The sequence below is a fragment of the Portunus trituberculatus genome, chromosome 41, assembly GCF_017591435.1.
Source record: "Portunus trituberculatus isolate SZX2019 chromosome 41, ASM1759143v1, whole genome shotgun sequence".
Classification (NCBI taxonomy): Eukaryota; Metazoa; Arthropoda; class Malacostraca; order Decapoda; family Portunidae; genus Portunus; species Portunus trituberculatus.
The window spans coordinates 15,639,351-15,663,021 of record NC_059295.1 but is presented as its reverse complement, the minus strand read 5'-3'; the positions used below and the strand labels follow the sequence as shown (position 1 = coordinate 15,663,021).

Genomic DNA, 23,671 nt, shown 5'->3' with positions numbered 1-23,671 from the left:
TGTGTGTGTGTGTGTACACACACACACTAAAGTTCCCATTTTCTTACTTTCATTTTTCAATGCCTCATACATGTTCCCTTTCTCCTTTTCTCTCTATATGTTACATACACTCTTCGTTCCACCATCATTAAGTTTTACTCCACCCTTTTCCTTTATTCAATCATAAGTCGCCTGGCGTTAAAGTTAGTTTTTTTTTTCCTTTGAACTTTCCATTGTTCCCGTATGTTATTTCCTTTACGACCTTCATTCTATAACCGCATCAGCTTTCACAATTTTCTTCTTCACGGTTTCAGCAGCATATCACAAACTATTGGAGTATAGTATTAGCCTGTTGTGGAATCAATTTTTTTTTGTCTCAAATAATTGATAGATTTATATGACCTTAATGCACCAAGCTATCTTCCCTTCATTGAACTTGATAAATGTCTGCCTTTCCAAGCATGAGATAACATTGTGAAAAAAAAACATATAATTTTAAAATTACACAAATACACAAAGTTCTTGCTTGTCTTTACTGCCATCAGAAGAAAAAAAAAGTTGTTTAGTATCACAAGTAGTCAATGCAACAACACTAGCTAAAGTGATACACTTCTCTTTCAGGTTCAAGAAAAGTCAGGAGAATGGAATGGAGATCAGCTGGGTCATGTCGGAAACTGATCGCATGGTACTCTGGAAGAACAGGCTGGCAAAGCAGCGTCACGTTCAAGAAGAAAAGATTAAAGATAAAATGTATGGGGATCTTCCAAGGTCACTAGATCCTCAAGAGGCTGACAAACTTAAGAACCTTACTGCACTACAGGAGAACACATTCAGCTCCATCCCATACCCAAGTGACTGTTATGGAGACACAGTAGAGGCCCTTGCTAATCTCTTTGTCTGTATTTGTAAGAAGCTTGGAATGTTCTTCTACAAAATAGAAGAGTTCCAAGAAGTGTGTAAGAATGACCAATCTCTCTTACTAAAAAATGGCATTGGTATGTCCATATATTTGCATGGAGCTTATCTCTATGACAGTGAAAAGAAGACTTGGCCAGCAGAATCTAATAAAGAAGCACTTAAAATTCCACCCGTAACTTTAGGAACACTAAGAAAATTTACAGTTGTACCTGAAGCTTTTGAGGCAATTATGAAATTCTACAACAAGTATGCAAGGGATGTAAAAGATGAAATTATACTCTCCCTCATAAGTGTGATTGCTTTCTTCCAACCAGATGACCCACAGTTTCAAGATCCTGGTAAGATTCAGGACATCCAGTTGAAGTACTTGGCATACCTGCAACACTATTTGCAGGCCAAGGAAGGGGATTCAGGGGTCAAGGTCACTTTTCCAAAACTTCTTGTTGGTCTTGCAGATGTAAAAGAAATCCTAGAATTCCACAATAGTGTAGACATCAAGCCTACCATAAATCACCAACAGATCTCCACACATTCCTCAGCCAAATGCCAAATATCAGCATTAAGGGAAATGTTTCCTGTGATGTATCAAGGATTATTTCCAGACTGTTCTTCAGTCCTAACAGCAGCAGAGCAAAGAATGCCCATGTGGCAACAAAATACTCCCATCAGAAGGGGGAAGCAAGTGAAGCCAAGTGCCGTCCTGCGCAGTGACCAGTTCTACCATCCCTTGACCAACCAGATGTTTGGAAGAGATCCTAGAACTGACATGATCATCACTAACCCCATGGAACAGCTTGAAAGGACTATTCGTAAACAGTGGTTGCCTCTTGCGCAAATAAGTGATGTAACAGATCAAGAAAGGCCAGCGAACTACAGAGACTTGAAAGGAAGAATTATGTACATGGAGTCAGAGAGAACTTCAACTTCAGAAGAAAGTTCAAAGAGACAACTAAAGATTGTACCCAGTCATGGTTACCGGAATCTAAATGAGTATGGTTCAGTGGAAAAGAAAAGACCAGTTGAATTTAGTACTGTGGAAAAGAAAAGAGTAGTTGAAGTTTTGTGTGATGTTTTGCAACATATTTCTTGTTCTGATGATGCAGAGGTTCATTCACTAAAGCAAAAACTATCCCCCCACTTACTGTCCAATCTGGCACAAAGACTGTCTTCATAGCAGTGACACTATTACTATCCTTCTCACTGCCATGTATGTACAACCGAATTTCTTTTAATATAGTGTAACATATGTAAAATGAGTTACTATGTATTATGTCAAATATTTGTTTTATTTATTTATTTATATAAGAAGAATTTGTGTTTTTATATTCTTGTAAAGTTACAAAATTATAGTAATTATTGTTTTAGGTAAAAATCAACAGAGATCATAGTGTTAGGGATTTAAACTCAAGTTTAAACTTATGCTGTAGCATGCTTTTACTTTCAAAAGTGATACATTTTAGTTATATGTTCCTTTCCTCATTATCAGTATTTAAGCATGTTAAATATCAATATATCAAAATTCACCATTAGTGTTGTAAGTTTTCAACATTATGATTAATCAAAATATTTTGATTATTTTTGTAGACAATCTTTCCCCAGTTTCAGAGCAAATATATGTAATTTTGAATGTTATTAAGCATCTCTTGTTTCCTATTAGTATACCTGTAGTTACCATTTCTTCATCCATGTACAATCTGCCAAGTTTTGCTCAGTAAATTTTTCTTCATTGTTGAGTCATTTAGATATTATTTTCATAGTAAATGTTTCCCATAGTGATTATAATGAACACATTAGAATATAATTTGTATGTACATAATTACTTTGTAATGAACTGTTGTACTGTTCACCTGTTAAGAGGTGAGAGGTGGCAGACACTCGTAGTTACTGAAGGAGAGGATCATGTTAACAGTGAAGAGGCCTAAAAAGTTACCAAATCCTTCCCATAAAGTGAATTATGCTGAAATGCTTGTACAAAGTCAACTGGGTCATCATTACTCTTGTTATTTGTACCCTGTTGAACAAAAGATACTATAACTTATTTTCTGACAATGTCGTGTGTTTCTTGGTTACATATAGTCTACAGCAGGTTCGAGTTTGACGCTTGATGACTGTTATGAATTTAAATAATTACCACTGTACAACCTTACACACTGTGAGTATTGTAAGGTACAGCAGCTGGGATCCAAGTCCTTGGTACTTCAACACAAATGGTGGATTTTGTCAAGGGAAGAATCCTTTTAATTAGACAGAAACTGTCTGACTGATCTAAGACACAAGTTTGCTTCAGAGTTGAGTAGTTTTCTTCTGTTTTCTAAAGGAGTTTTCTTTTTGTTAGGGGAAGTAGTAGGGGAGGAAGATGTGGGTAACTGCATTTGAATAGCTTAAAAGCTGTGGCTTAACTTCACTTCTTGGTGCAAGAAAGGTCCATATACTGGTTTCAAGTTGTTCATTAGCTTCACTCAGTCAGTCAGTAATTATTAATATCATTTGTGCATCAATGCATTGGTCTTTTAGGTTCTAGTTCTATCATGTTGCCATGTGGTATTTCTATGAATGAATTCATGTACATATCGGGTTACCAGTGGAGTGTATCAATGCCCCATGCCAGTGTAAGTGGCACACCTGGGTCAGAAGACAATGACTACTAAGCCTCACCTTAAGTAAGAAAACTATGAGCATAGAGATGCGAATAAATTAGTTTCCACCTATAATGTCTTATGGGTGTTGCCACTTTCCCTAAGAAATGTCTAATGTATAGTATTACAAAGAATGATGTACTCACATGTACAGTACATTGTAAGTTAGAGGAAGAATTTGTTTCAGAATATCCTTTTTCATTGAAAAGTAGATGTACAACTAAACACTTTGATGCATCTATGGACTAGCAAATCTAAAAATAATGACTAATAATATGACTGTCACTGGACAAGGAGTACATGTTAATGCATCAGCCACAAACAGAATGTAGAGTTTTGTTTAACCTTGTAACAAGTGTATGGTGAGGTAGGAATCCTGGAGCACTTCCCCTAAGATAGTGCTACACTCTTGGGCTTAGAAGAACTTCAACTGGAGGCTTTTTTTAATTAACTATTTATCTACATCAATATAATGAACAAATCATAAATAAAAAATATTACATGATAAACTTCACAGCATAGCTACTTATATTTAGAAAATAATAATATACATCTCAAATTTAAGAAAATATTTAAGAAAAAGCAGAGAAACACAGGATGATTGTAATAATTCATAGAAAGACTCTTGCCCACCCCAACATATCAATAACTTGACAATTTTAAAATTCTCCTCATTGACTTGTACATAATTGGAAGTCACCCCATCATCCAGAACACTAATTAATAACAGGCTCATGAAAACATTCTCTTCTCAGTGACATACAAAATACAATAAAAAATTTGGTTTCTCTCATATTACTGCTTGGTGATAAGCTTGTGAAAACTGCAATATATTTACTTAAGTGTATACTAGTCACCTCATGCATATGCTGTAGAGGTGTAAATCTGTTGTGTTTATAGACTAGCAGCATTGTTGATGGCTGCCTCTCAAAGCCCATGGTGCATAGAGTCTCTGGGGAGTGTTCCTGGATGGCACTAAATGAAAGAATAGTGTTGATATTAGTGATCAAAACTCACTTATAGAATCCTAAGTGTAAAGTCTGCCAAATATGGAGATAAACATTTAACTGAGTATATATATATATATATATATATATATATATATATATATATATATATATATATATATATATATATATATATATATATATACAATTATATTAAGTCATTAATGTTCTCACTAAATTATCTTAATTCAATGAAAAAAAAAATAATAATGTACACAGTAGAGTTTTAGGATTCTTCCCAAATAGCATATGACTGAAATGTATACGATATAATCCCAGAAGATATAAAAACTGTAAGCTAGGGTGTGGTAAGGCAAGATTTGGCAACTCTAAACAAGTCAGCAATTCAGTATATTGCAGTACACAAAGTGCACTAATATGTAGAAAAAAATCATGTGTTTGATCAAGATATATTCAGAGAAGGTATTTTGCCTGGAATTATTGCTCAAGTGAAATAGAGTAAAATATTTAAAAAGAGCTTATGTAGAAGAGGTATAAGTAGAACTGCATCATTTCATTCATGTGTTTGGCAGATTATCATATAACTTGCTCAAATGTTGTCATTGAATTTCACTCATAAAATGATTAGCAGTTCATTAATTTATGTAAAATAAAGTTATACAAGAGTTACAATGTTTCTCTACGAGCAGCAGGAGTTTCCTGTTCATACTGAGTGTCACTAACCCTGGCCATTTTGTTGACTAGTTTAATATATACTGTAGACTTCAAAGTTCCATCACAAGTCTCATTTATTTGTAAGTATGAAATCCAGATTTGTAGCATTAGCCATCCCAAAGGATTCTTGAGCAAATTATCTCCAAATTTCAGCCCACCAACTCCCTCATCTGTTATTTTAAAATTAATTCAGCACTTCTGTAAGAAGAAAAGACTGTAGTGCAAAGAACATAATATATAATACACTTGTGGCTATTTAAAAATTCACATAGGAATGCTCTGAAATGGATGATTTACCAGTGTTTTCATGTTTAGATTGATATAGTAATTCAGCATGTTTCTCATTTATATAGTTTCCTTTACAGAAATATTTATTTATTTTCTTAGTTTAAACAGAAAGCCAAGCCAAGCCAAGACAAGACATCAACTCATCACAGCACACAAGGACTATGGTAGTAGCATTCTCCAAACCCAACCACTTGTTTTGCTGAACCTGACATTGGCATCTAGCTGCCCTTTTTGGGATCTACACCCTCTGGTAGCTAGTACAAAAATTACTAAATGACCGTGAATCCATCACACTGACAATCTGTCGGAGAGAGAGAGAGAGAGAGAGAGAGAGAGAGAGAGAGAGAGAGAGAGAGAGAGAGAGAGAGAGTGTGTGTGTGTGTGTGTGTGTGTGTGTGTGTGTGTGTGTGTGTGTGTGTGTGTGTGTGTGTGTGTGTGTATTTACCTAGTTGTATTGTACAGGGTTCAAGCAGGGCTCATTGTGTCCTGTCTCCATATCTCCAATTATCTAGTTTTTCTTTAAAGTTATGCACACTATGTGCTGTGACAATTCCATTATCCAATGCATTCCACTTTTCCACCTCTCTGTGTGGAAAACTGTATTTTCCAATATCCTTCACACACTACCTCATCCTGATCTTCTTTTTATGTCCTCTTGTTCTTCCATCTTCTTCCATCAACAGCACCAGGTCTTCTTTGTCTATCTTTTCAATATCATTTACTATCTTACACAGTAAGTCCTCATTATACGGTAGTTCTTTATCCGGTAAATTCACAGTTACGGTATTTGGGAATTACTACCCTTGATTCGATATATGGCAAGAAAAATTCACAGATACGGTATCCACTCGTCGTCCGAGGGCCCAGCGTGGGGGAGCAGGGGTGATGACGTCATCCACGCCACACCTCCCCGCCACTCACAGTACTGACTTTAATTTGACCAGCCTTGGAGCCTCTTATCTTGTCCTCTCCCCCCTTTTTTTTTCAACTGCATTACATATTACTTAGATGCATTACAAATTAGATGAATAAATGGAATATTAAAGGGTCAATTGTAAGCACAAATATATTCATAATAATTATGGCAAACATTTAAAGCCAGCGGCAAACCATGCAGCAGCTGATAAAGGGCACGGATGGGCCTGGCAAGCCCACTATTAGAGAATGGTTGAAGTTGTATAACATCAAGCACGCCTTAGATAACATCAAGTCATCTTGGGACGAAGTGAAGATGTCTGCCATGAACCTAGTGTGGAATAAAGTATGGCCAGAATGTGTGCATGACTTCCCAGGCTTCGCTGAAGACGACATCTGTGCAATCTTTTTTTTTTTTTTCTACGTAGGGAAGAGGGCCAGCCAAGGAAGAAGAAGAAGAAAAAAAAAAAAAAAAAAAAAAAAAAGTTAAAGAAAAAGGCCCACTTGAGTGCTGGCTCTCTAAAAAGTGAAAAAGCATCAGCCAAAATTAGGGAGCAAATGCTTCGATACCTTCCTCTTAAAAAAAACAAGTCGTAGGAAGTCAGAAAAACAGATGCAGGGAGGGAGTTCCAGAGTTTACCAGTGAAAGGGATGAATGATTGAGAGTACTGGTTAACTCTTTCATTAGAGAGTTGGACAGAATAGGGATGAGAGGAAGAAGAAAGCCTTGTGCAGTGAGGCCGCAGGAGGAGGGGAGGCAAGCAGTTAGCAAGATCAGTAGAACAGTTAGCATGAAAATAGTGATAAAAGATAGAAAGAGACGCAACATTTCGGTGGTGAGAAAGAGGCTGAAGACAGTTAGTCAGAGGAGGGGAATTGATGAGACAAAAAGCTTTTAATTCCACCCTATCTAGTAAAACTGTGACTGGAACCCCCCCCGAACATGCGAAGAGTACTCCATACACGGGCAGTTAAGGCCCTTATACAGAGTAAGCAGTTGGAGGGGTGAGAAAAACTGGCAGAGACGCCACAGAACATCTAACTTCATAGAAGCTGTTTTAGCAAGATATGAGATATGAAGTTTCCAGATTATGAGTAAAGGACAGACTGAGGATATTCATTGTGGAAGAGGGAGACAGTTGAGTGTCATTAAAGAAGAGAGGATAGTTGTCTGGAAGGTTGTGTCGAGTTGATAAATGGAGGAATTGAGTTTTCGAGGCATTGAAAACTACTAGATTTTTTCTGCCCCAATCAGAAATCTTAGAAAGATCAGAAGTCAGGTGTTCTGTGGCATCCCTGAGTGATCTGTTGACTTCCTGAAGGGTTGGTCGTCTCTGAAAGGACGTGGAAAGATGTAAGGTGGTATCGTTAGCGTAGGAGTGGATAGGGCAAGAAGTTTGGTTAAGGTCATTAATGAATAATAGAAAGAGAGTGGGTGACAGGAGAGAACCCTGAGGAACTCCACTATTAATAGATTTAGGAGAAGAACAGTGGCCGTCTACCACAGCAGCAATAGAACGGTCAGAAAGGAAACTTGAGATAAAGTTGCAGAGAGAAGGATAGAAGCCGTAGAAGGGCAGTTTGGAAATCAAATCCAGACTCTATCAAAAGCTTTTGATATGTCTAACGCTACAGCAAAAATTTCACCAAAATCTCTAAAAGAGGATGACCAAGACTCAGTAAGGAAAGCCAGAAGATCACCAGTAGAGCGACCTTGATGGAAGCCATACTGGCGGTCAGACAAAAGATTGTGAAGTGATAGATGTTTGAGAATCTTCCTATTCAGGATAGACTAAAAAACTTTAGATAAGCAAGAGATTAAAGCTATAGGACGGTAGTTTGAGGTGTTAGAACGGTCACCCTTTTTAGGAACAGGCTGAATGTAGGCAAACTTCCAGCAGGAAGGAAAGGTAGAAATAGATATACAAAGTTGGAAGAGTTTGGCCAGGCAAGGTGCAAGCACGGAAGCACAGTTTTTGAGAACAATAGGAGGGACCCCATCAGGACCATAAGCCTTCTGAGGGTTTAGGCCAGCGAGGGCATGGAAAACATTGTTACGAAGAATTCTAATTAAAGACATGAAATAGTCAGAGGGAGGAGGAGAGGGACGGACAATCAGAAATGACATAGTAAATCTGTGCCATAGGACTGGATTTGATGAAGTTGATGATGATGTTCAAGATCTTTTGGAAAGCCATGCTGAACCTCTCTCAAATGATGAACTTATAGAGCTAGACAAGGCATCACAGGAGGCAGAAAAAAAAAGGGAGACGAGGAAGAAGAACCTGTGCGTGGCATGGACATCAAAACTCTTAGAGAATGTCTTGGTGGTATTGAAAGATCTGGAAACCCTGAAGGAATGTGACCTAAATCCTGCCAGGAGTAGCAAAGTGGCTCATGACATAGAGAAAAGTGTCAAGATTTATCAAGAAATCTATGGTGAAAAAACAAGAAAAACCAAACAGTCCTCCATCTACTCGTTCTTCAAGCCAGTCAGACATGCCGTCCCTGTCACACCTGCCGACCCTGCTACAGCTGGCCCTTCCACATCCACTGCCAACGGTTCCACAGCTGGCCCTTCCTCCAAATCCTCTTTCTTCAAACCAGTGAAACGTGCCGATCCTGCTACATACAGCTGGCCCTTCCACATCTGCTTCCGACAGTGCAGACGACGACGTCTTATCCTCGTCTGCCCACTCAGAGGAAGATGAGTAAGAGCTAAAATCCCTACTGTCCCTTTGCCTCGGGAGGGACATCATCTGATAGAATACATGGCGAATGAAACGTAAATAAAAACATTTTGTTTATTTCTTTTGCGCAGTACTTTACATTTTTTTTTTTTTATGACTATTTTCATGTACTTTCATTTCTGTAGGGGTGACTTTTGACGTGCTGGAATGCTTTCCCTATTATTATATGTTATAATGGGTTCGGTATACAGTAATTTTGATTTGTGGTAAAGTTTTCCGGAACACATATGTACCATATAACGAGGACTTACTGTACATTGTTATTAGGTCCCCGCATTCTCTTCTGTCTTGTAAGGTTGGCAGTCCTATTTCTCTCAGTCGTTCTTCATATGTGAGGTCCTTTATTTCCGGCACCATCTTTGTAGCAATCTTCTGTATCCTTTCCAATTTTCTTATACCCTTCTTAGAGCTCGGCGACCATACCACTGCTGCATATTCCAGCCTTGGGCGTATCATGCTTGTGATGATTTTTTTCATCATATCTTTATCCATGTAATGAAATACCACTCTTATATTAGTCAACATCTTATATGATAGTCCAAATATTTTGCTTATGTGTTTATCAGGACCCAGATTTTCTTGTATGATCACTCCAAGATCTTTTTCCTCTTTAGTCTTCATTATTTGTTCCTCTCCCATCAAATAGTTCCATACTGGTCTTCTCTTACTCTTTCCTAGTTCCATTATGTGGCATTTCTTGGCATTAAACTCCAATTTCCACTTCTTGCTCCATTCACAGATCTTGTTTAAATCTTCCTGCAACAGCAGACAGTCCTCACTGGTTTTGATAACTCTTAGCAACTTTGCATCATCAGCGAACAAATTTATATAACTGTTTATCCCAATGTGAATGTTGTTTACATAAACTTGAAACATAATGGGGGGTAACACTGACCCTTGTGGCACTTCGCTAATTTCTTTACCCCAAGATGAGTATGTATCTCTGATCACAGTTCTCATTTCCCTATCCTTTAAATAATCTCTTGTCCATTCGAGCAAGGTTCCATGCAGTCCTCCTATGTTCTCTAGTTTCCAAAGAAGTCTTCCATCCGGAACTTTATCAAAAGCCTTTTTAATTAATTAATGTCCAGGTATACTGTGTCTACCCATCCATCTCTGTTTTCAAATCTTGCAATAACTCTCGAGTAGAAGCTTAATAGGTTTGATACATATGACTGCCTTGTCCTGAATCGAAATTGTCTGTTCGATATGACTTGCTCCTCTTCTAGAAATTTAACCCATTTTTCTTTGATAATTATTTCACATAACTTCCCTACGACACTTGTAAGTGACACTGGTCTGTAGTTTAGTGGTTCAGTTGCCTTTCCTCCTTTAAATATCGGTATTACGTTGGCTCTCTTCCACTCTAGTGGAACTTTCCCCTCATTTATTGAACTCTTAATTATTTCCCAAATTGGATCCAGTAATTGCTCCTTACATTCTTTTAACACCCAGCCTGATACACCATCTGGCCCCATTGCTTTTCTGACTTCCAACTTATCCAGTAATCTTCCAATATCCTCTTTGTGCACTGCAATCTCCCAATGTTCTATTAGGTTCTGTGAAATCATCATCTGCAGTGAATACGGTTTTGAAGCTCTCATTCATTATTTCACACATTTCCTTCTCTATTTGGTATGTCTTCCCTTCTTTAATTATTTTATTTTCCTTATTCTTTGTTTTGCCATTTATAAACTTATAGAAAAGTTTGGGTTCATCTTTGCTTTTATCCACTACATCTTTCTCAAAATACCTTTCTTCCTCTCTCCTTACTCTAATATATTTCTAGCATCTTTGTACTGCCGTCTGTTATAGTCATTTCCCTGCTTTAAGAGTTTCTTCCACACTTTATCTTTTGCCTTTTTTGCTTGTATGCATCTAGCATTGTACCAAGCATGTATTTTTTTGTGAACTCTATAAACAGGAACAAATTTTTTTACTCCTTCACTGTATTTCTGTAAGAATATGTCATATTTCTCTTGTACAATCTTTCTGCACATATTACTCCACTCAATATTAGCAAAATAAATCTATAATTTTTCAAAATCCGCTTTTGCATAATTTAATCTCTCTCCTTTACAATCCTCTCTGTAACTTATCTCATCTTTCTCCTGCATTTGCATCTGTAATGTCACATGATCACTTTTCCATTGGACTGAGGTATTGTATGATTAAAAGGGGCTCTGGTTTCTTTGTGAAAACTAGGTCAAGCAATGATGGTTCTTCTTTCCCCCTGTACCTTGTTGACTCCTCCACCCACTCGTCCATTGTATTAACCACAGTCAACTGTAACACTTTCTCGCTCCTATGCCCAGCATTATCTATTACTTCCATCTCTCTCCATTTTATTTTTTTACAGTTAAGGTCTCCAACTGTGTGTGTGTGTGTGTGTGTGTGTGTGTGTGTGTGTGTGTGTGTGTGTGTGTGTGTGTGTGTGTGTGTGTGTGTGTGTGTGTGTGTGTGTGTGTGTGTGTGTGTGTGTGTGTGTGTGTAGATGTGCCAATGTGCCAAGATACATAGTAAAGGATTTTAAAAAGAATTATATAATTGTTTTTCACAAAACTTATCTTTGCCTACATAGGCAAGGTGATTAGAAACATATTATACCACATATTATAAAAAAAAAAAAAAAAAAATTTAAATCACTGAAATATGGAGTTGGGAACCCAACAGAAAAACAGATTTGCATCATAATCTAGATTAGATATAAATTATACTAAAATAAATAACAAGTTCAAGAGTAATTCAATACAATATAGCAATCTGATTATGAAGTAAATTGTATACAAAGAATGACATGGTCTAAATATATATGAAAATATGCACCTCAGATTTCAGGAATAAGTTACCTGAGCATTCAGCATCTACTCCTGCAGCTGAACACGTATTTCTTCAATCTGCAAAATAAAACCATAATTTATGACACCAGCACATCAAAACATAGAATACTTTGGTACAGCACATCTTCTAAGTATACACATACTTCACACTCCACAGTTAATATAATCTCAAATTTGCATCATAAAAAACACTGTGTTGTTAAGATGTAAGGTTACCTCAATATAGTATTATATGATACAGTAAGAACTATCAAATGATTATGAAGGAAAACTTGCCTCATATTCCTTTTCTCTAATCTGTGTTTCTATATCAGCCAGCTCAGAAAGGAAGCGCTGTTTGAGGGCTAGGTTCTCAATATTTGCAATCTCTGCTTTCTGAGCAGCACGCTGGGTTGTCAGATGTGTCAGTTCACTCTCCAGCACTGATATACGAGCATATAGTTTACCTGCAAATAAAAATAGAAAAAAAATTAATAAATCTTCAGCAATCTGGATAATAATAGTAATAATAATAATAATAATAAAATAATAATAATAATAATAATAATAAAATAATAATAGCAACAATAATAATAATAATAATAATAATAATAATAATAACAATAATAATAATCACAACAATAATAATAATAATAATTACAACAACAACAACAATAATAATAATAATAATAATAATAATAATAATAATCATTGCAACCCTTGCCTTTGCTTAGACAATGACCTCTACTTTAATGAAAAGTTTAGGCAATGCCTCAACCTCATGACAATGACTTAAGTATTCAGCCTCTAGACTCTAGACTCTAGAGGTAACATAAGCTATAAGATGTGCATTGCAATGATGATAAAAGATTATACACATAAAACAGTGCTGCGAATATGGACTATAAGATTGTATTGAGGCCATGTAGGTCATAGAATAGTGCAATGATATGAATAAAGGTCATGCATAGTACAGGATAATAATAAGTAATGAATATGGAGGCCGTATAGGCCATAAGATAGAGCAATGTAAAGAATAAAGATAAAGAGGCCATATACTAGATGTAACATCACACAATACAATGAAACAAAGATTAGAGAAATGTGAAAGTATTAAAATACACTGTGGTTGAAAATTGCAGCATTATATATATAGTGCATGAACAAAGCTGTGAAAAAGCAGGATAAGAAATAGAATATGTACAATTATTTCTCTTCCTTGAGAGGCTTAGAGGCCAAGATGTAAAGGAATGTATTTTATCTTAGCAAGCCCCTTGTCATGGAGACAACAGCCTGGTATATATCAACAATATACTGTGAATAATGGGGAAAAGATTAATATAAAATGCCTAAGACTGAATCCAGGTCAAAGGAAGACAAATTAAAGTGAGCTTGTTTGCTTTCAATCCATAGCCTCTGTTCACCTAACAGAGAACAAGAACAAGAGGAAGGTTGTAGCACAGAAGTAGTGGAAGGTTAGAAATCCTGCCCTCTTGCATGTATGATGTCTTGTAGGTGTGTGTGTGTGTGTGTGTGTGTGTGTGTGTGTGTGTGTGTGTGTGTGTGTGTGTGTGTGTGTGTGTGCGCGTGTGTGTGTGCGTGCGTGTGTGTGTGTGTACACTTTCCACAAGAAATATACAACAGCCTGGGATACAAAGAAGCTACAATAGTCTACAATAGTACTGCAGGAGGCAGATAAGGACAGTAGGTGTAGAAAATGTAGATTAAATCAAGGATGAGTTACTAGCTGAACTCACTGGTGCTCTCAGAGGAGTGTCCACCATCCTCTGATGGCCTGCCATGGCCACCTCCAGAGGAGCTCCCCTTTTTGGAAGACGATCGTGAGTTCTTGCCTGTATGTTCAATTCCTTATTAATAACATGCAACAGACACATTCATTATTATGCAATAAGGTGAATGAGGAATAAAACTGTTCCAATGAAATTTGTGTACTATTACATAATGCACAATTATTTTCTAATTCAGAAATGAATAGTTTCAAATAATAAATGCCTGATAGTCAGCAATCATCTATCTTTTATTCAGCATGATTGTCCTTCTATTCCTGATTGAAGGGGTCAATAGTGGATAATCTTACCTTGCAGATTTAATTAATTTTTTAGAAGATTAAAAAACTGTTAAATAAAATCTAGGTTAAACTTAATAAAAGGAAATTTTTGAAATCTTGAAAATTTCTTACACTAATACAAGTGTCATTCAAAGTCTGTCTTCTTAACTTAAATGGAAAAAAATCATATTACTATCTGTCCTATTTTTCTTAACAGTGAATATAGTTATACTCCTGTGTTATTGGAACAGTTTTGTGGGTTAGTAATAGAGGTAAAAGAGTAACTATAACAATACAATACTGCATATCTCCTGAGTGAGAGATGTAACTTTTCATAAGAGTGCACACATTGTTTAATGAACTTTGATTACTGAGTAATTTTCTTACACATTCCTGCATTCTTCTAACACTGAAACTAAATATACTGCACATGTAGTTTTTTTTAAATAAAATACATGCTACTTTCTTGTAAATGTGCCAGCAATTCTTCTTTACCTGTAATGGTTCACTACAGATACAATGATGCAATTCAAGAGTCATTATTAACATACTGACATAAAAAAAGAGGTGTGTGTGTGTGTGTGTGTGTGTGTGTGTGTGTGTGTGTGTGTGTGTGTGTGTGTGTGTGTGTGTGTGTGTGTGTGTGTGTGTGTGTGTGTGTAATTCACCTGGTCGCCTGCTGGTCACCAAGCCGGTGCTCCCTATTATGGAGTGAGCTCAGAGCTCATAGACCAATCTTCAGGTAGGACTGATACCACAACACACACTCCACACACTGGAAAAGCAAGGCCACAACCCCTCGAGTTACATCCCGTACCTATTTACTGCTAGGTGAACAGGGGCTACACATTAAGAGGCTTGCCCATTTGCCTTGCTGCTTCCCAAGACTCAAACCCAGGCCCTCTTGGTTGTGAGCTAAGAGTGCTAACCACTGCACTATGCGGTGTGTGTGTGTGTGTGTGTGTGTGTGTGTGTGTGTGTGTGTGTGTGTGTGTGTGTGTGTGTGTGTGTGTGTGTCAAATTAACCCCTTTGCTACCGATGACATACCATAGTACGTCATTTGAAATTTTCACTACCGAACTGATGAAGTACATGCGTATGCCATCACTCCAATAAGGCTTCATCTACTCGGTTTGAGTGCTTTTTTATGATTCAGTGACAAAGTGACTAACAGACACCTTTTGTTTTCAAGGACATTGGTTAAGTTGGAAGGGATCTTGAGGCCTGAGGGGAGGGGGTGGTGGCCGGCGGGCAGTGTGCCAGTGTCATGTAATGGTGTCGTCATTGTCATTCTTGAGTGATTCTGAAGGTGATCTGGATCTATTAAATGAATTACAAATTCTGAGGACAATGAAACTCAATCAGAAGGTCTCATTAGTGACTCAGATGAGGAATATTTGCCAGAAAATGACAGTGAGGCCATTGGCTCTGACGAAGAAAGTGATGGAAGCAGCGAGGATGATGAGCGGCCACGCAGCCCTGCACTGCATGCTTCCCTCCACACTTTCTCTCTCTCTTATCTCATCCCTTTGCTGACCAGCATCCTGGTACTGTTCCAGTCCTGACTGAGGATTTTTGTGGCATTCATCCTGATGTACCACAGAATGACATGAGTGCTTTGAACTGCTTCCAGCTATTCACGTCAGATGAGGTGATAGAGGCGCTGTGTTTGTGGACGAATGTCTGTGCAGCCAGGTTTTTCATGGACAACCCAACAATAAATCCAAAAGTTTATGGGGAAAAAAGTGGCTTGATGTCACAAGGAATGAAATGAATGTCTTCCTATGTCAGCACCAGCAACAAAACACAGTGCTGGGGGTGGAGGTTGTGCAGCATGTGAGTGACGGAGTCGGTAGCAAAGGGGGTTAAGGTTAAAAATACTTTGAACATTGCCAAACTTCATTTTGTGTCGCTTGTACTAAAATAAAACAAATTAGTCAAAAGAAAAATATCAACAGTACAGTACTACAAAAAAACGAAAGTAAAAAATTAAGAATTAATGTTTTCTATCATGATTACCACTATCATGATTCAAACTAGAGGCTTCAATACATATTACTTGTCTCTATGGTTCCTAACCTTATTCAACTAAAACTAACCTACCATACACCTACTTATCTGACCTACAAGATTACATAGATTAAAATCAAATAAAATACAGAAAATATATGAAGATATTGTGTAGTTTGTCTCCAAACATTAAAGGTCACTAGCAAATGTTAGCAACAAATCAATAAACCCCCAAACTGCATTTCACTTCACAAGAACAATCATCCAGACAGTCCTTTTGTTACCCCCATATTCCAGTCATCATTAAAGTAACAACCTGTTATCTGTAAGTTCAACTTAAATTTTGAAAACAGTACATACTCATTCACAAGTTGGTGATCAGTGCATTAACTTTATCATCTCACCAAGATGCAGCAGAAATGCTTACCTTTGCCAGCTTTTGAGGGAGAGGGTGTCTGTGGTTTAGAAGAAGAATCACCCTCCTTCTGGAACATCCCTGAGAAGTCTGTAACTTGTGGGGTCCCAGAACCTCCTATCTTACTGGGAGGGCTGCTGCCAGTCTCATTATGCTGTATTGAACATTTTTAAACATTAGTAAAAATACCTGCAGACAAGTAAAATTATGAAACTTCTCTTCAGTTCTAACTGGAAAAAATATTTTGCAAAATTCCTGAGTGTTGAAGAGTATGCCTGAGATTGTTGCAGTAAGTTTGTAGCAGAAGTTCAGTGTTAAGGGACTCATTGTTAAGCTCATGGGGATAAATGGGATCAAGTGAAAATTATAACCTCCTCTAGTGGGAAATTGTAGACAAAGGTTTGGCTACAAGGAACATTACCATCAATTTTACACCAATATTCACCTTATCAGTGAAATTACAATGTAAAATGTAGCTTCTTTTTTGTTTTGTTTTTGTTTTGCTAAGCAAAGTGTTATTCAATAGTATTTTATATAAAATAAATTCCATATATTTTGATGGAATGCTGTTAAATACATCTGTATTTGACAACTCAGCCTCTCCCTTTTAAAGGGCAGAATTTAGCAAAATATAAGGAGTTATTATCATGAGAAAATTAAAAACATAAAAATAAATATGCAATGATGGCTGCACCAACAACTTTAGAATTATGTACTATACATGCACATATAACATTCATCTGTTAACCACAGGTAAGTATTATGAGCCTTAAAACCCAGTGAATGGATGTCATACCTGCTTACCTCCTAGTCTTCCAGCACAATGCTACTGTTACAATATGACTACAGATCATGATGCTCCCTACTTACCATGTATGACTCGGACAACCTATCATCATCTACTGAGAGACGTGAATCATCATCTTCATCCACAATGTTGATGGTTGGCCCAACCTCATCATCTGAGGAACTGAGAGCCCCTCCAAACAGTTGTTCTGTGACAAAAGCACATAAATGTTAAGTCAGATTTTAAAAGGTTAAATAAAAAAACAGTGAGTTTAGTACACAAACTAAGGCAATAATATAATTACATAATAAGATTTCTAAACTTTCTATATAAAAACAAAAGGATTTTGCTGAAAATTTTATGAATCTCTCCCTCTCTCTCTCTCTTTATATATATACTTATTAATGCCAGCTGTGACTTCACTCAATGTTTCCCTTTGTGTATCACAACACAAAGGAGAAGTCACAGCCTGCCATCTAAAGATAACTCTCTTCCTTCACACAAAACTACATGTATCCAGCTAATCACACATTCTTCGCTCAAAAATTAAATTTGAATATGGCAACTCCTACACCAGCCTTGGAGTCTTTTTCTCTTCTTCCTGATAGACCTCTTATGAACATGTTTGGGGACAGGCACCTAAGTGGACCCTTTTTTCCTTTTTTTTTTCACATTTTTTGTTGCCCTTGGTCAGTTTCTCTCCTTACATATATATATATATATATATATATATATATATATATATATATATATATATATATATATATATATATATATATATATATATATATATATATATATATATATATATATATATATATATATATATATATATATATATATATACAGAGACATATTCTTACCATCTAGGTTCGATGATGATATACTTGCATCTGCATTATTCTTCTTTTCATCTTCTTCCCGAATAACTTCCCATCGAATTGAAGTGGCTTCATTATCGGTTCTTAGCAATCTTTTCACTTCTTTTTCTATTTCTGGTAAATCCAGATTCTGAAAATTATAAAAAGCTATTAAGTTTCAGATGAGAATTGACACAAAAGTCATTAGGATAGAAATCTGTAACCTTTCAAAATCAACATCCACAGTACCAATATACAATACATATTACATTTAATCTTTCCCTCATAATGAGCACACAAAATAGAGTAGATTCTAAGGCTTTCAGTCTTAAATAATGGCAGTATTAGTAAGACAGTACTGCCAACCAGTAATCAAGCAAAATTTTCACAGGTAGAGTAGACCTGATCTACAGATGTTTGAAACAATTCAATATAAAATAATGCATACTGCAGGTAAGAAATAAGTAAAAGATTTAATATATGTAAAATATATCATGTCAAAAACAAAATCTACATTTTATTGATTTAAAATCTTATTACATTTTCAGTTGCTACATGAACTGCACAAAAGTGAAGATGCCACTGTGCCAAACGGAGTTTAAGAAAAAAATAAACTCATCTGCATATCAACAATATGGTGCACACAAAAATATACCTACCTTCTTTCTCAGAGTTTTCCGGAAGCGACGTTTGCGGACATTTTTGAGAGGGGGAGTGTATCCATGTGGCCAAAGGTACTTTTTGTCCACTTTGTTGGGATCTCTCCTCTTCTTCTTGGAATCCTCTTCTTCTGGGGGGTCTTCCTCCTCTCGTACCATCAACATCTGAAAATCATCCTTCTTGATATCCATTTCCACTGTGGTGAGCCCAATGTAAGACAAAAATGTCAATCTCTAAGGCATACATTCTGTAACACAACTATAAACAAGTAACTTGTTGTCTAGAACACTTTCTAATACAAAGAAACTCGCATCTTCCTTAAACTACCATGACAACTGTAAATTAAGCAATTCATGAAAAACTACTGACTTACACAACAGTATTTCTTCTTACTTTTATTCACTTATCAAAACATAAAGACAATAAGAACAAGTAGTATGTACTGGATTTGTATATCATGGCACAATAAGAATAGGAAAAGATTTCCATTCCCTCATATTAATGTTAACCCACTTTTTCTAATCCAAGATTCAACCTCACAATCCTGAAGAGATGCGTAATTTCAAAATGAGTTTCATGTCTGCTTCCCTGTGAAGTTATTCATGCTTTTCATACTTTATTCTACTAGTCATTCACCAAATCATGTCATATCTTTAGATCTCAGAATTCCTTCCAATATGACTGAATGACAGCATATGTCAAACAAAACATGATCAAGGACACGTCAGTGTAGTATTTGAAATACAAAAGATAACTATAAAAAGACTCACATTTACGACAATAAACTTACAATGAATAAATATCTTAATAAAACTTTCAAAAACTAACAAGAAAAAAATACTAAAAAATGCATTCATAACATAACATACAACAGTAAAGAAAGATGACATTCATACCCAATATAAAATAAAAATCTTGAAAATATAACATCAATAAGAAAGATGATGAACAACAAACCCTTCCCAAAAGCAATTTCACTGATATATATGTAGCCATGTATCTAAGTTCCATGATATATCACTTCTGAAATACATAATGACCAACACAGTAGCATATTATGATACTGAACTTCAACAAGGTAAAATACACAAATTCACAATTTTTTGTGCTAATGATTTCTCACCTGACAAACATCTGCTGTCTTGTAAAAGTTTTTACCATCAATTGTCTTCAAAGTTTCCATTATTGTTGGTATGTCCATCAGCTGAAAATATAAAATTGCTGCATCACCAAAAAGCAAATTAAAGGGTAGAGACAATACAAATTGCTACTCAAATTTCCAAACGTGGAAATAGTTCATGGTATTTAGGAAAAACAATCAAAACCAAATACAGTAAAAGTCTGTTAATCCAGCAACCAGGGGACCAGAAGTGCATCAGATTACTAGGATGTACCCTGAAAACACAATACATAAGTAATAAAGTAATAAGCAATAAAAAATGAAGACATGAGCTGTTTTACTACGCAAATACTTCTCCATAAACATCAGCTGCATCTTGATCAGCTAATTGTTTCTCACCAGCAACATCAATAACCAGTATGCTTGTTTATTATTATTCATCCCAAAGCCTGGGTCTTTCAGTCCTCTGGACCAGGAACCAGGGGTGCATGCTAAATAGCACTCCAGTAACTTTTGGAATGTTATAAAACACTCCAGAGTCCAGAGTGCTCTAAAGCAGTGTTACGACATCACTCATGGCTCACACTGGAGAGGTGATTCACTTAGTTCCCTAAGGAGTGGTCAATGTTGTGAGCAAACCACTTGCAGGACTCTGTGGTCTCAGTTCTCCTCTCTCTTTTTCTTGCCTACTTAAAATTTTATTTCTTGTATGAATGTCTACATCTAGTGCAGGGTCATGGATGAGCTCTTCTGCGATTAAAAGAGCAGCCAATCTCTTGTGAACAATAATTTTTGTATGCTCCAGCAATTGGCTGTCCGAAATGAAGTGGATGGCAGGATGATGGGAGCAACGTCCTGTGGAACTGCCACACTCTGGTAACTGCCAAGCAGTGTGCTCATGATTCTGAGATGCTGGTATTCACCAGCTGCTCTCAACTGATTTTCTGTGGAACTGGTTTTGGAAATGGTTCTGCCAGCTTGTGAATACCAACCTCGGAACCACCAGTGTGCCTGGTAATTGTCAAGCAGCGTGCTGGTGGTTCCAAGATTTTGGTATTCACCAGCCACATTCTGCTAATTCACCATGGAAGGAATTCTGATGGTTCTGCCAGCCCAAGGAACCAGTTCCTTGAATAGCTGAGTCCACCACTACTGGGAGAAATGAGAGAGCATCAGTAGCAGTGTCTACTTCCAGCCCTCGCCGCAAGGGTGCTTCTAGAGCGTGGTTTGAATTTGCTAAGAGATCTAATTTTTGACCATGAATGAATTTTTTCACCCCACCTTAAAAAGATTTGGATTAGTATTGGGAAACTAGAATTATCAAAACAAATATAATTACTAGTTTGTTAATGTCTCACCCTTGCTTTGTACATGATGGTGTCAATAGTAATAACTCCATTCCTCATGTCATCCTTATCATTGGTGAAGTCAAGCTGGATTGCCAGACGATCCTTGATGTTCGTGTGGCCATGTCTGATGGCTTCCCGCAGGGATGCAGCCTGGGTCTAAAATAGAATAGCTTTAATTAAATGCGTGCTTACAGTCTTCTGGATGGAATGACAATCATAATATTATTTGACATTAATTTGCTTCTACATCTATTAATATGGTAAATATGTAAAGAATGTTTTCATAGTACATTCAGACAAAATATGACATAATATTATACAGTGCCAAATTCACTTTTAAACAGTTCAAAGCTTAATTACTTACAACAGGAAGTCTAAGAATAAACTGATTTTCAAGTTCAGCTCCTTGTGACCCTGGTGGCCGGGCCATTCTCCCTTTGATGTTCCTGTTCATCTTCAAAAATTAATCTAAGGATTGCCAATAGTCAAATATACCAAAATCTAGGGCTGAGAGTCCTTAGTCCTGAAAGAAGGAAAACAACTAATATAAGAATTATTGCTTCTCACTGTACTCTTATTCTTGTCTTACACTTTTTCCCTCAGCATATCTAAAATTTTTGTTGTCATACAAGTCTTTAAATAGAGTGAATGTTGCTTTCCAAACATTTGCCATTTCTAACCTTAATACCATTTTCTGGGAACATAATTTATTTAAAGCATTACATGTGTCAAAGATCTGGAGCAAGTAAAGCAACCCCATTACAAGTATTTGCACTTATTCTATATTCTCGATAATTGTAATAACAACAACAATAATAATGATGATGATGATAATGATGATGATGATGATGATAATAATAATAATAATAATAATAAACTAATCCAGAATGACATACACACATGTGCTGCTGTTTGCTGCACAATAATATATCCTGCATTTCTGAACAATTTCAATGGGTACAAATTCCAGTCCACTCACAGTTTGTTACAATCATCCAGTAATCTACATCTAAAGTTGACTGGCGTACCCATTTTCCTAGCTCCCTTTTTCCTACTCTTCGTTGTATTTTTCTGGTTTGGGAGCTAAGGGTGGCTAATCAGGTGAGTAACACCTATCTTTTCATACTGTTTTCTGTGTGCACAAGTTCATTACGACCTTCATTATACCCACATATCAGTATTTTAACCACTAGCCCCCGTCCACCCAAACAAGCTTGAGGACTTGAGGGGAAATCAGGGTTATTTGGGTGGGCAGGAAAATATAATATATTATAATACACTTAATGATGCTAGAGTGTCTTTAATTTCACGTTTTGCTACCCGAGGGCACTACAAACATTGGAGATAAGTTCAGTTTCCCGTGTACGTGAAACTGAACGTATTCTAGCATCAACACGTGCATCATACTGCTAAATTTTTTCTCCCCACCCAAGCAACAACACATTCCCCCAGGTCCCCAAGGGAGAAGGTGGTTTAAATAATTATTTGTGGATGCAATGAAGCCCATTATAGACTTGTACACATAAAAATCAGTAGAAGGTAGGTGTGGTATTGAAAGACCGTAATTGTGTCGTTCAGGACACAATACTGCTACTACGACTACTATTACTAATAATAATGTTCAAACATTCAGACAAGTTGGCAGAAAAGGTGAAAAGAAACACAGGGGCATCAGAAGCATCAGCGACACTAGTCGGGAATACATTCCTCTCCCTGCACCTGTTTCTTTTCACCTCCTCCTCCAATAATAAAAATGTCGTGTCACAATGAAAACAATATTTTTCATACCTGCAAAACGCAAGACCACTAGGAGCAGCTAAGACTTATTTGAATCCTCTCACTGTTGCTAGTCCTGGAAATACAAGGTTGCTACAGTATTGGCCTTCCTTGTACAGATGCGAGAAGAATTTCACTGAGATTCACTCCCCTAACTGACACTAGCGGCTGAGGAGGATGGAAGGACTGCGTTACTTCGCTAGTAGAAACAAACTCGTATGACCGTGGCTTCTGTCTTTACAACGGCTACTCATTCATTCTGCATTGCTTTAGTCTTTTCTTTATTTCCATTATTATATTTCGTGTTTAATATCATTGCTTTGAAATTTTGGTAAAACTTTCTAAACCAGACAGCACAGAATTCACACATCTTATAGTAGGTAGGCAGAAGGGTCGGCAACCTTGCCATAAAGGTCGAGTGCGAGGCACGCGTGAAATAGCACTCGAAAATGTGGAGAAATTCAAGATTTTCAAGTCCAGCGGTGCAGTGCTTGAGGTGCTTTGTTAGGTTAGGCTTGGTATATGTTTAGTTAATCAAGTTAAGGCGTATCCCCCTCCCTCGTCTAGGATGAGTTATTTTAGAATTATATATATATATATATATATATATATATATATATATATATATATATATATAT

General features: G+C 36.7%; 2 protein-coding genes across 4 annotated transcripts in view; one reads left to right on the top strand and one right to left on the bottom strand.

Moving 5' to 3' along the window:
* The window catches only part of LOC123517080 (thyroid hormone receptor beta-like), a 48,513-nt gene extending 43,345 nt beyond the window's left edge, over positions 1 to 5,168 (top strand). The window contains 1 exon segment of the mRNA XM_045276942.1: positions 601 to 5,168. Within this exon segment, the coding sequence (XP_045132877.1) occupies positions 601 to 2,071 (1,471 nt within the window). The 3' untranslated portion in view covers positions 2,072 to 5,168.
* LOC123517081 (transcription initiation factor TFIID subunit 7-like) lies at positions 3,963 to 23,255 on the bottom strand. 3 transcript variants are annotated; one of them, XM_045276944.1, is made up of 12 exons: positions 23,046 to 23,254; positions 21,622 to 21,780; positions 21,267 to 21,413; positions 19,912 to 19,992; positions 18,788 to 18,952; positions 18,132 to 18,279; positions 17,352 to 17,476; positions 16,494 to 16,635; positions 13,745 to 13,840; positions 12,285 to 12,454; positions 11,995 to 12,065; positions 3,963 to 4,508 (listed from the first exon to the last, which is right to left on the bottom strand). In XM_045276944.1, exons 2-11 carry the CDS (start codon positions 21,709 to 21,711, stop codon positions 12,033 to 12,035), a joined length of 1,197 nt encoding a protein of 398 aa, XP_045132879.1. In that variant the 5' UTR covers positions 21,712 to 21,780; positions 23,046 to 23,254; the 3' UTR covers positions 3,963 to 4,508; positions 11,995 to 12,032. The 3 variants fall into 3 exon arrangements, with proteins under 3 accessions (XP_045132879.1, XP_045132878.1, XP_045132880.1); XM_045276943.1 differs by having other exon boundaries at positions 12,018 to 12,065; XM_045276945.1 differs by lacking the exon at positions 13,745 to 13,840 and having other exon boundaries at positions 12,018 to 12,065; positions 23,046 to 23,255.
* Between the last annotated feature and the right edge of the window lie 416 nt (positions 23,256 to 23,671).